The sequence below is a fragment of the Peromyscus californicus genome, unplaced genomic scaffold, assembly GCF_007827085.1.
Source record: "Peromyscus californicus insignis strain IS unplaced genomic scaffold, ASM782708v3 Scaffold_8__1_contigs__length_139910024, whole genome shotgun sequence".
Lineage (NCBI taxonomy): Eukaryota > Metazoa > Chordata > Mammalia > Rodentia > Cricetidae > Peromyscus > Peromyscus californicus.
The window spans coordinates 126,444,480-126,457,839 of NW_026294606.1; the positions used below are offsets into that span (position 1 = coordinate 126,444,480).

The window sequence follows — 13,360 nt, forward strand, 5'->3', positions numbered from 1 at the left end:
AGGAACACGACTCATGGGGTTGCACTTGGTGAGCAGCCTAGGTTGTTGTTTCCTCAGATCTATTTTTAGTTACAAGCAGGGACCCACGTGCATGTTTGGTAGGGACAAGACCTGTAGACTCTCGCCACAGGTAGTCCAAATCCACATTTCATGTATCATCCAAGTAGGAAACAACAGAAAGGTTGTTTTTAGCTTTCAGAAACATTAAAATTTTCATGATGGTAAAAGACAGCACATGACGGAGCGGTCTCTCAGTTCACTCTGCCTTTTGCTGTGAATTAAATGCATGTGTGCCTGTGGGACACCATCTCTTCAGCATCTGTAAGTCTGAAAAACCACCTTACGGAGTCCAGCTGACAGATACACTCTCTTAGGGATTTTTTTTTTTTTTTTTGCTAATAATAAATCACAAAGAAATTTATTTTAAGACAATTTGTTGGTATACATACAATTTTATCATTTAAAAAGACCAAAGTGAATTTGTATGTTAAATGAGAACATGCTTTTCTGTATTTTATGTTTATTTTATTTTGGCTTTTTGAGACAGGGTTTCTCTGTGTAGCCCTGGCTCTTCTGGAACTCTCTCTGTAGACCAGGCTGGCCTGGAACTCAGAGATCCACCTGCCTCGCAAGTGCTGGGATTAAAGGCGTGTGCGACCTCTGCCCAGGTATTTTTATTTTTAATTAAATTACAATTACAGCATTTCTCCCTTCCTTTTCCTCCATCCAACCCCTTCTGTGTTCCCCCCCACTCAAATTCATGTCTTTTTTCTTTATTGTTATTATTATATGTATACAAACACATGAATTTATCACTACAACCTACCGAGTTTGTTTAGTGTTACTTGTATATGATTTCAGGACTCACCACCTGGTATTGGATAACCAATTAGGGAGCTCGTCCCTGGGGAAGACACTCTCCTGCTCTTAGCTCTCCTTAGTTGCCTATAATTCTTTGTCTAGAGGTGGGGTGCCGTGGATTCCCCTTTCCCAGTCTGCATGCTAAAAGACATTTTTCTCCCAACCTTTAACATCAGCTATATGAACCCCAGCCTTCTCCGGGCAGATTCTTAAAATATCTGCCATCAGCAGCCTCTCAAAGGGGAATGTTAATTGTTACCGTGATGTCAAAGAGGCCCCAAGAGAAGGGCCTGGGCCAAACTCAGCCTGTCACTCTCTGGCAGTGGCTGAGTGGGAGATAGACAAAACAGACACACAGAAAACCTGGTCCTCTCAGTTCCCCAAACAGCCCAGGCAGCAGGGCAGGCTGGTGCTGTGCAGCAAGGTTCTTAACAGGTCGATGGTCTTCCAGACGACCACCTAAGTGAGAAGCAGGCCTGGGGTGCTTGTTTCCTTGCCTCTGCCCTTACCAAGCCGGAACTGGGATGTCAGGAGTTTCGGAGGAGGATCCCGAGGGTCTGGGCCCTCTGGGTCTGCCAGCGTTGAGCAGAGCTTGCTTAACCACCGTGGACAAAAAACTTAACGCGCTGAGTGAGAAGGTTGACAGACTCTTGCATTTCCAAGAAGATGTTACAGAGAAGCTTCAGTGTGTGTGCCGAGGCATGGACCACCTGGAACAAGGTCTTCATCGGCTGGAGGCCTCCCGGGAGTTTGGTCTGGCAGGGCCTGACATTTCTCCTCCGGCCACTGCTCAGGCTGCATGGCCTGAAGTCCTGGAACTGGTGAGGGCTGTGCGGCAGGAGGGTGCTCAGCATGGTGCCAGGCTCGAAGCCCTCTTCAAGATGGTGGTGGCTGTGGATAGGGCTATTGCTTTGGTAGGGACCACTTTCCAGCACTCAAAGGTGGGTGATGTCGTCACCCAAGGGAACGTGCCCTGGAGAAAAGGCAGCCTAGCTGACCGCCCTGAGGAGGTTGGTTCTGGATTCCCTGCCCTGGTTGGAGGGGGTTCCGGGACCCTGGTGGGGAGACTGGCCAGGAAATGAGTCTTAGAAGAACTGGGAACATTGTTTCCTCATCATGCATTCTGTGTCCTGTTGATGGGGAAATGAAAGATGGAAACTTAGGGATTATAGACAGATTTCCATGCAGTCCACTGATCCCCGCTCTCTCTAAAAAAGGATGAGGTAGTGAGTGGTCCAGTCAGAAGGTAGGTCCTTGGGCAACTCCTGGGCCACCTAGATGTGAGGGACAAACTAGCTGTGAGGAAGAGGAGGGTGTTGCACTTAACATTCCTGGGACTTCTCTGTCCCCTTTCTGTCCCTTTATACCTTAAATAAGAGACATGGTCAATTTACCCCACAGCCCTTACTCAACAACCCAACTCTCTCTGTCCCCTACACTTTGCTTTGTCCCAGAGTAGGCAAAGTGTGTAGCCGCCTGTGGGGAAATGAGTGTTGACAGTGACTCACGGGACAAGCAGAAGCCTGACCCTCCCCCAAGGTGAAAGATGGCATTTCTGGGAGTGGCTGTTCCCAAGGGTTGTATAATCACACCCTCTGGCTAATAGAAGCTTGCCCAATGGTCAAGGGTGTGTGTGTGTGTGTGTGTGTGTGTGTGTGTGTGTGTGTGTGTGTGTGTGTGTGTGTGTGTGTGTGTGTGTGTAGGGAACACCCTGTTTGAGAACAGCTGAGGACCAGCCACTTAGCAACACCAGATAGCCTGGAGCCACCATTTAAGATTCTGTGATTATCACTTGCCCCTGGCAGGGAATGGATTGGGGTCTAATGAGGTCTGTGCTTGAAGAGGATGCCTTCCTTCCCAGCCCAGCAGGTCCTCAGCCACCCAGCTGTTCCTCTTCTCCCTGTCTGAAGCTCCTTCCTCCTGGAGCACACCTCTCCCTCCGCTTCCTGATCCCTGCTCTGCAGCCCTGGAAATCCTGGCCTGCAGAGAAAATGGGACACATGGCTCTGGCTACTGATAACCAGCCTGGATTTTGTGAAAGAAAAGGAATCTAATTACACTCCTAAAATAAATCGAATTAATGGACTTAAAAAGAAAATTAAACTAAAATCTAAAATGCTTTTAATTTGATAATTTAACATGATAAAAGAAAAATATTTTTGCTATAGGAGGCCCTAGGTTTAATCCCCAACACCAAAGTGAGTGTGTGTGTGTGTGGGGGGGGGCGGGAGGCGGGAATCAAGCAATTATAAATTCAAGAAAAACTCATGAAAATCGTCTCCTTCCAGTTCCACCCCCGGGTCCCCAGGAGACTCAGTTTCCAGGTTCCTATGAGCTATCCAGGTAAAGGTTTTGCAACTAAAAGCACATTATGTGGGCAAAGCCTAGCCAGCCTTTTAAAAATGTCATTTAAGGGGAGGTGTAGCAACACTTGCCTGCAGGATGATGAGGAGCTTAGGGCCAGCCTGGGCTATATGGGGCCTTGTCTAAAAAAATAAAAGGTCATTCCAGGGGCTGTGGGTGGAGGTTCATTATGACTTCAGTAAAGAAATTTCTCCTTGGTTTTCTGAGTGTAGGGAGTGAATTCTACCCCCTCCTGGGGGATATTTCTGCTACAAGATAATAACTATTTACATAGCACATTACATTAGGAACTATACTATACAGTGTATAATGTACAGAGGATTTGAAGTCCACAGGAATATCGAGGCTGGAGGCAAACACTAAGTCTCCTGTGTGTCCTGGATGCTATGGGGTGAATGTTCTTGAAGAAGTTGTTTTGTTTTGCTTATGATTTTGAAGTTTATCGTATTGAAATATTAAAAATGCACATGAGATCCCATTTCCTATCCATCAGAATGAAAAGAGTAGTGGAAGAGGATTAAAATGTTGGATAATGTGCTCTTTAGAGGCAGTGGTCTCACATTTATATAAGGCAGAGAACTAAGTTGGAATGAGTGGTGTTGCTCAATGGGGACTCTTACCCAGCATACCCGAGGCCCACGTTTCAAACCCAGCACTACAGTAAACAAACAACAAGAAGAATTTAGCATTTGTGTCTAAAAGACAAGGGCTACCTCAGACACACAATCATATCGCTGTTAGAGTATCCCCGAAGTAAACAGCTTTGCTACTATTTGAAGTTAGTATTCAAGCATCCCCGAATGTCTTAAACTTCTTAAAATTCTTACAGTTTTCTTATTAAATCAGACCTAAATGAAACAATTGGTGATGTCTTATAAAGCTAATTCATCTTTTGAACTCATAAAAATCTGTCTTTTTAATAAGGAAAGCCTCAAACATAACCACAAGCAGACAGAATGACATATTCTAAAGCTTTGACGTCTTTCACTAAAGGATGGAGCATTGTTTAAAACCTTTTTGCATTTTCGGTGAACGACCTGTTCACAAACTTTCCTCCTCTTTCCTATTTCATTCCCTTCCTTTCCTTATTTATTGATAAGAGTTGTTTGTGGGATAGTGGGACTAACTGATACCCGTGTTGTTATATATAGGCATCGCAGAGTGGGGAAGTCAGAGACTGTCATTTCATTCTTGCATGATTCCCTGTCTTCGCGGCCCCACTGCATCTCCCTCTGGTTTTGTGCTTAATTCATGTATCATTGACGGTCTGCTGTGTTGGGTCCTGTCTTTCCATTACATTGTCAATTGTTAATTGGATCATGACATGCTTCTGCTGTCAGGGATGAACTTGGAGTTCAGAGAACTCTGTGAACTGAGGTGGGAGTAAAGCTTAATGTCCTTGGTCTTGCAAGATGGTTCAGTGGGTAAAGACGTTTGCTGCAAAGTCTGAAAGCCTGAGTTAAAAACCAGTGGCAGAAGGAGGGGAATGAATTCCTGCAAGTTGTCATGTGATCTCCAAGGGTGGGGCTCATGCTTACACACACACACACACACACACACACACACACACTGAATGAATGAATGAATGAATGAATGGATGAATGAATGAATGAATGCAATACTTGATGCTCTGGGACCACAAAGGAGTAAGAAGGGAACAGGACTGAGAAGTGAGTGAAGCAAAGGAAAACTGGAGGGGAGTTTGGGAGATGGGAGGACTTTGGGGAACTGCCCTGGAGGATGAACCAAGGATTCAGGCCAGGAATGGAAAAACAAACTCTACCCTAAGTCAGATCAACATTCAAACTGCTATGGTTCTGGTTGAGATTGAATTTTGAAGTCAAATCATGCTTGGGGGATGGGACACCCCAGTCAGTGTCTAACCCCAGCCTGGGAACCGGGTGGGGACCACACTTCAGCCTTCCCAGTGCAGCAGTGTGGCAGGGACCTGGCCTCTCAGTCAAACTTGCTGCTTTGAACTCTGCTCTCAGCACCTGGACGACCCTCCGCTTCACTGCTTCTCACTTTCTCTCTGTGAACCAGGAATCATCCCATTAGTAAATATTATCTACCTCAAAGAGTGGACAGGAACCGGGAATCATCCCATTATTAGTAAATACTATCTGCCTCAAAGAGTGGGCACTAATCTGTGAAATGTTTCAAAAGTGTGTCCAGCACACCAAGTTAACCAACAGCTACAGCTATTTTGAAACAGTGACCAGTGTCAAGGAGCCACTGTGTAAGGATGCTGAACACTGGTCCAGAGACATGCCGGGCAATTCTCCTTTAAACCTAAAAGGTCTGCTAGAGACCAGGGCCTGATAGACATGCTCAGAGCCCTATACTGGTCCTGATCACTCTGTGAGTGTCAGGGGGCTCTCCAGAAAAGGTTTCCATCTCTTGCTGGGACCCTCAGGGGTTTTGAACCTTGAACCTTTGACCAGTGTAGTCCCAAATGTGGCTCCTGGTGTTAAGTCACAGAAATAGCTCTGGTTAATATACCCTTGGTCCCCTGTACACCAGGGGACATGATTCACCAGTCACAGGCCTCTCTCCGACCCCAGTCACAGAGTTCCTTAATGGGGAGCCCAGAGATAAAAACAGCTGAAGACACATTTTGTCTGCAGCATTAAAAAGATTTTAATTGATTTCCAACACTGAAGATTTAAATCTTTGGATTAAAACTCTAGGGATCCCTTTGAGGGTAGCAGAACTGTCCTATATCTTGTACATTTGTTGATTTGGTATGGTGGTGCACATCTTTAAGCTCAGTACTCAGGAGGCAGAAGCAGGAGGATTTCTGTGAGTCTGGTCTTTAGAAGGAGTTCTAGATCAGTCAGGGCTACATGGTGAGACACTGTCTCACAAAAAGGTTTATACTTCGTATGTGTAATTTATTGTATACAAATGATGATTTAATAAATTATTTTTTATTTAATTTTACACTTTAATAAGTCTGATTTAAACAAAAATCTAATTCCAGTCTCTCTTGTAAAACAAAGAAGATCTGGCAACTCTAGGCCCAAATGATAAAGCTCAGGTGGAGGCGTTCCTCAGCTCCCAGGCTGAAGTTAGCCATTGACTGTGGTGCCCCATCCCCTAATCATGGATTTGACTTTGGAATCCACTCTCAACCAGAACTATAGCAGCATGAATAGTAGAGCTGAGTTGATGATTTAGGATCGAGCTGTTTTTCCCATTCCTGGCCTAAGAGCCTTGTACTGCAGTGTGTTTAAAACCTTCTCTTAGGAGGCCCAGCGCCCTAGCTGTTCAGTGAAGCACTGGGAAGGATGTGGGTTCTGGGTTTGAGACTAGGCTCATCTGAACTCAGTGTCTTTATTCCCAAAGTGATAGTACTGTGCATCCCCTAACACTGCTGTGGATCATCTGAAATAAACCAACTACATCGAAGTGTGTGGTAGGTAGTTCATGGATGTCTGAATGATGTGTTTTTATGTGGTTATTTCAGAACAAGGAACAAGCAGAAATTACGGGAGTAAAGTCGAAGCATGTGCTGAGCCCCCGAGGTGAGCAAGCTGATCTCCCCAGGAGGCTGTGGGAAGGTGAGCTGCTGCTTGTTTGTTTCTACTGCACACGCAAGGGTTCAGAATCAAGTACCAAGTGGCATGGTTGTTTTAGTTTTGTTTGGCTTTTTCAGACAGGATCTCATGTAGCCCAGGCTGGTCTCAAACTCCACCATGTAGCTGAGATGACCTTGAACTTCTGGTCCTCCTGCCTCCATCTCCAGAGTGCCGGAACTAAGGGCATGGTGTTGGCATGGTGGTGCACACCTTTAATCCTGGCACACAGAAGGCAGAGGTAGGCAGATCTCTGTGAGTTTCAGGCCAGCCAGGGCTACACAGTGAGACCCTGTCTCAAGAAGACAAATTTTTTTTTGAATAATGTTTTTAGGGATCTAAGGTCAGATTGACAAAACAAGGTATGCTAAGAGAAGTCTGGCTATGTCCTTCCTCCCTAAGGTCTTTATTTGTGATCATTTAAAAGGTTCTTATCTTGTCTGCCAGGTCCAGTCTATGCAAAGCACTTGTAAATTGTTATATATTTACACATGTGCACACTCACAAACACCCTCCCTTCTTCTCTCAGTGTGTATTGGTCTGCATGTGTCTGTGCACCACTTGTGTGCACATTGTCTGTGGTGACCAGAAGAGGGCATTAGATGTCCTGGAACTGGGGTTACAGACAATTGTGAGCTACCTTGTAGGTGCTGGGGATCAAACCTGGATCCCCTGGAAGAGCAGGCAGTGCCTTTAACTGGTGAGCGACCTCTCAAGCCCCTATTTTCTCATTTTAAAAATGGCTGTACAACACTCCATTGGGTGACTATTCTGTCACCCAGACACATCTCCCATGTGTGGGTTATGTCCAGTTTTGGCTTTTATCGATGTGGTATATGGAATGACACATATATGCCCGTCTTTCCTTTGTGATCCATTTCTCTTAGAGTGCATTTCACCCCTCCTGTTACCTTCTAGAGAGCCAGAAGGAGGACGGACCAGTGGGGAGAGTGGAGAGGCTGCCTCTCATCATCAATACTTCACTGAAGGGAGCTGACTGCACCCAGGCAGGAGCCTCACCGAGGCAGGGAGTTGAAGTTCTTGGGCCAGGCCAAGTAGCCCCACCCACAGAAGCAGAATCCAGGCTTCCCGAAACATCCATTGAGAATACTGGGACGACCCTGGAATTGTCTGTAGCACTGGACAGAATCAGCGAGGTCCTCACCAGCCTCAAGATGTCACAAAGTGCGGGACAAGGAAACTCATCCAGCAAGTCCGACTGTTGGCTCTCAGAAGAGGGCATGAGACTGAGTTCAGGGCCTAGCTCTCAGCCCTTAGGGCCACTGACTCCAGCCAGTGAAGTTCACAGTGGTGAAGCACTCCCCAGGTAAGGGATGCTCTTCTGTGTTGGCCATGGGTGGAATTAGCTGCACCCCTTGACATGCAGCACGGCCAGTGGGCCAGTGGCACATGCTGGGTGACTGCTGCATATATAGAGCTGCTCTAGACTCAAAGGGGAAGGTCTTATGTTTGGGATCCTGGGGGTACTGGAATCTTCCTGGCCATGAAAATTACCTGGAGATAGGGAGTGGGGTTTAAAAAGAAATATCCATGCCCAGAGATTCTGATTCCTTTGGTCTGGAGTGATTCTCAGGTACCATTCTTGGATTTTTGTTTTTCATTCTAATGGGGAATAGGGTTGAGAATGACTAACTTTTAGATAAATAGTTACTTCAGCAAATGGGTTTCACAGAGCACTCTGTCACATGCCAAGCACTGGTATAGACTTCTGCAGCCATCTCATTTTATTCTCCCAGTATTCCCGGCATGTGAAGTTGGTTGTCATATTATTTTACCGGTGGTGAAATTTGGGCCGAGTGCTACCATCACACAAAGCTACCAAATCTATGTGCTTAACCACACACCTACTCCCTTGGGCCAGCATTATAAGTCCCAAACAATATGGTGATGAAGAAGGGTGGGGCAGACAGGTGGAGTCATTCTAGGGACTTTTGGGAGATTTATGTCCGACGTTCTGGAGAGGCAGTGATGCCTGGGACATAGCTTTGGGAGCTGTGCTCAGTAGAAACTGTAGAAAAGAGAGCTGGCTGGCTGTATCCAGTCTGTATTCAGTGTCATGGTGCAGCCCTGCTGTATCGTATCGGCACAGACTCTGAGGGACCTGCCTTTCTAGGCTTTTCTCAGTTACTTGATGCTGGCCTCTCCTGCCCCAACTCCCTTAACCTATTGCAAAGACCACAAGACCTGACGCTGGGAGATTATCTAGCCTCTTTTTGCTGTGGTGATGGGTTCTGGAAGGAAATGGGACCCCACCGGCACCCCACACACTCTGACCCAGGGGCCTTGACAGGCTGGAAGGAGGGATACCTGGTAGATGTGCTTGGATCTAGGCCAAAGCTCTGAATGTAGCGACCATGGTAGGCATGAACTTCCTGTAAGGTGTTAGGGATCCCTAAAAACCTCTCAGTGAGGAGCACTGTCCACCCCAGTCATAGCCCTGTGCTGAATTTCAGACACATCAGACTAGAAGCAGGTCTCCGGAAGTGGGGAGGTCACCACCTGCCCTTCCCCACCTAGAATGTGTTTTTTGAGGAAAGTAGATTGAAAATTAAGTGTTAGTTCTGACCAGAAGGGACTGCTTGTATGGGTATCCTGAGACCATTCCTGAACTTGGCAGCATGGAGCTTGTGGTTAATTGGCAATGTCTGTGGTAGGCGTGCTATGTGGTAGGTAAGGAAGCTCTGGACACCAAACACGACACAGAGCTGCGTGACACTGGGGTCACCTCCTACCCCACTGGAAGAGAAGGCCAGAGAGGGCAGAAGTGGCCAATGGCCTTTTCCATTGACCACCTGGATACTCCTCCAGCAATTGACTTGTCAAGTTTTGTGGACCCTTTGGTCTGAGGTAGGCTCATGTGACTCAGCTTGGATATCACCTTTCATCCACTGTGGTCACTGATGCCTGTCTAGGCCCAAGCACTCCTGCCAGTGCTTAACTGTAGACAGTCTGCCAGGTCTCTCAACTGCACCACTTAGGGCAGCTTCTGTTCTCAAAAGCCTAAACCTCAGAGAGCAGCCTAGGCTTTCAGCTGCTGGAGGAAGGTCTTGTATTCTTCTTTGTTCTCGTTATTATGACAAATGACGTAACATAGAATTTACCATCCATCTTAGTCTGTTGAAAGGACGATAAACAGCGCTGTTGGCGGCACTGGTTACTGCATGGAAAGGTCACAAGCACGACAGAACCCAGTGTTAGTTTTTAGAGCTTTATTAGGAGGGAAAAGGAGGGGGGAGGAAAGCCAGTCCTGGAGAGAGAGAAAGATGGTGATGGTGGGGAGCAGAGCAGAGCAGAGAGAGAGCAGAGAGAGCATGGGGTCTGTGTCCATCTTTTTAAGGTACGTACCTAGTCATCAGCGCACACTGATGACGTAAGACGCAAGACCTTTTGCTTAACTCCTGAACTGCTCATGTGCGGTCACAAGCTAGAGTAAGGGCAGGATCCTAATGTACGTGTGTGTGTGTGTGTGTGTGTGTGTGTGTGTGTGTGTGTGTGTGTGTTGTTTAGCTGGGGGTGGAACTAAGGGCATTGTGTATGCTAGATGAAGGCTCTACCATTTCACCCCGGCCCATCTTAACCATTTTTTATTTCTTCTTAAAAATCTGAAAGAGCCATATTTGTGTTTATTTTTGTAAACATTTTTAAACAAAGATGTATTTCTTTATCTATTTGTTTATGTGTATACATGTCTATGAGAGCATGCACACTTATATTTGCAGGTATATGTGCCCATGTGCATGATGTCAGAAGAAGGCATCAAGGATCTTCCTCTACTTCTTTCTGTCTGTTCTTTTGTGGCAGACTCTGTCCTTGAGTCTAGGGCTCATGGGGTATTTTGTTGTCATTGTTGTTTGTTTTTTGTTTTTGTTGTTGTTTTATTCTTGCTCGGCTGGACGCCCCAGTCATCCTGTCTCTCCCCCTGTCACAGCTGCAGTTATAAACTCATGAGATGCCCAGATTGTTATATGGGTGCTGTAAGATTTGAACTCCAGTCTTTGATTGGCAGCCATTTCTCCAACCCCAACATTTTCAGAGCTTCAAAGTTGGAGGCTAATGTTCCACAAGAGGATAAATGAAGAACTAAAATATTGTTACTCTTTACTTATGATTTTATATCATGTACACTACAAACTTAAATTTTTATCTTCCATAGCGCATTAAAGATTATTAGTGAAGGGGGAACAATGTAACTATATTTTAATTAAATAAAAATAAAGCAATCATGCCTAATGTTGCACAAATGATGGCTAGAAAACATAATTTAGGCTGAGCGTTGGTGGCGCACGCCTTTAATCCCAGCACTCGGGAGGCAGAGCCAGGAGGATCTCTGTGAGTTTGAGGCCAGCCTGGACTACAGAGTAAGTTACAGAAAAGGCACAAAGCTACACAGAGAAACCCTGTCTCGAAAAACCAAACCCTCCCCCCCAAAAAAAACCAAAAAACATAGTTTAGTATCTTATTATCACAAATACTATAATATGAATGCTATTGAAGCAATTTTGTCATTTGTATTTGTAAATCTCTAAGTATTTGTTTTATTTTTACTAGCACTTTTAAACTCTTAACAAATCCTTTCATCAGTTGGCTTAAAAAAAAAAAAGACAAAATTATTAGGACACTGGACTACCATGATGGAGAGATATTCTGTAGAACACACAGTTCTGACAAGGCAGTGATTGAAGCCAGGAACTTGCACATGCTAAATGTCTTAGTTTGCTTTCTGTTGCTGTGATAAAACGCTGTGACCAAAAGCATCTTAGGGAAGAAAGCTTTATTTGACTTATAGGTTATAGTCTATCATCAAGGGAAGCCAAGGCAGGGACCTGGAGGCCATGAGGTTTGCTCCTCATGGCTTGCTCAGCTCTCTTTCCTTTTTCTCTTAATTAATTTATTTATTCTTTGTTCATATAGTACATCCTGATTGCATTTTCTCCTCCCTCCTCTCTTCCCAGTCCATCTCCCCACCACCCTTCTTCACCAGATCCACTTCTCCTCCATTTCCCTTCAGAAAAGAGCAGGCCTCCCAGGGATATCAACCAAACATGGCATAACCAGTTGCAATAAGACGAGGCATAAACCCTTAATATTAAGGCTGGATGAGGAACCCGGTAGGAGGAAAAGGGTCCCAAAAGCAGACAAAAGAGTCAGAGACAGCTCCTGCTCTCACAGTTAGGAGTCTCACAAGCACACCAAGCTATATAACCATAAGGTATATGCACAGGGCCTAGGTCAGACCATGCAAGCTCCCTGATCATCCCTTCAGTTGCTATGAGCCCCTAGGAGCCCTGCTTAATTGATTCTGTGGTCCATATTCTTGTGGTGTCCTTGACCTCTCTGGATCCTACAATCCTTCCTCCCCCTCTTCTGCAGGATTCTCTGAGCTCTGCCTAATGTATGGACTGAGGGTCTCTGCAGCTCCGCTACCTTTTTCTTATATAGCCCAGGCCCATCTGTCTGGACAGAGGGCTGACTATAATAGGCTAGGCCCTCACACATCAATTAGCAATTAAGAAAATGCTCCCTTGATATGGACACAGGCCAGTTTGATCTGGACAATCCTTCAGTTGGGGGTTTCCTATTTCCAGGTGACTCGAAGTTTGTGTCAAGCTGAAGCTAACTATGACACTAAGCAATGCTTTGCTGCTGAGTTTCATCCCCTAAAATTCCTTGTTCGGAACCTCAGGGCCATATTTCTCTCTGCCCAGGATCTCTAGCCATGTGCAAGAGATGGATACTGCTGGGGAGCTGCTTGAGACACAAAGGGGCATTCCCATGGCCTCTGCAGAAGCACCAGCAGTTACCCAGCCTGATGAGCAGGACCCACATCCCAAAGGCCCTGGAACTGAGCTGGAAGAGCAGATCCCTAAGGGAGCCAGACCATCTCTACCCCTGCCAAAGAGGGGTAGCGACAATGGAGGAGTGAGCACAGAGGAGGAGGAGGGGCCTGGGGCTGAGCCTCTCACAGGACCAAGCTTGGCCACAAGGGACTGTGGAAATGAGGCTGTTGGGACCACAGGCCTGCAGCAAGACACAGGCCCAGGAGCAGGGAAGCCTGAGCCTGGGAAGGACCCTGCAGTCAAGGGCTCAGGGGGAACAGAAGCTGGAAGGAGGATGCCTGCTCCTGCAGAGGCTGCCATCATGGTTCTCGGTAAGTGGGGCCGTGGCTCAGCTCAAAATGGCCTTGAGGTGAGTGGCTGGGAGCCTTCCTACACCTTCCATAGATTATATGGTTCTGAGGAAGCCTAAGGTTCTGGAGAGTTAAGTCCTGGTGCTAGAGTCCAAGATACAGAAATGTGAAGGATTAGACTCAGGTCTTGAAACGGCTTTGATGGTTGTGAAGTGGGAACCTCTGGGGGCCAACTGGGTAGATTTCTCAAAGCGACTTCCCCGCCTGAGGGTTCCACCACTGGCACCATTTTAAATGAGAGCAGACAAGAATGCAAAAAACACAAGGGCTAGGGATGTAGCTCAGTTGCTGGGGTGTTTGCCTAGTATGCGTAAAGCAGAAGCCCTGGGTTTGATCCCCAATGTTGCAT

General features: G+C 46.3%; 1 protein-coding gene across 1 annotated transcript in view; it reads left to right on the top strand.

Annotated features, from left to right (window-relative positions):
- The first annotated feature begins 1,385 nt into the window (after positions 1-1,385).
- Positions 1,386-13,360, top strand: part of Mylk3 (myosin light chain kinase 3) — a 48,365-nt gene continuing 36,390 nt past the window's right edge. Inside the window, exons 1-4 of the mRNA XM_052728104.1 lie at positions 1,386-1,871; positions 6,695-6,788; positions 7,722-8,130; positions 12,530-12,972. Of these exons, the coding sequence (XP_052584064.1) occupies positions 1,386-1,871; positions 6,695-6,788; positions 7,722-8,130; positions 12,530-12,972 (1,432 nt within the window). The remainder of the gene's footprint in view (positions 1,872-6,694; positions 6,789-7,721; positions 8,131-12,529; positions 12,973-13,360) is intronic.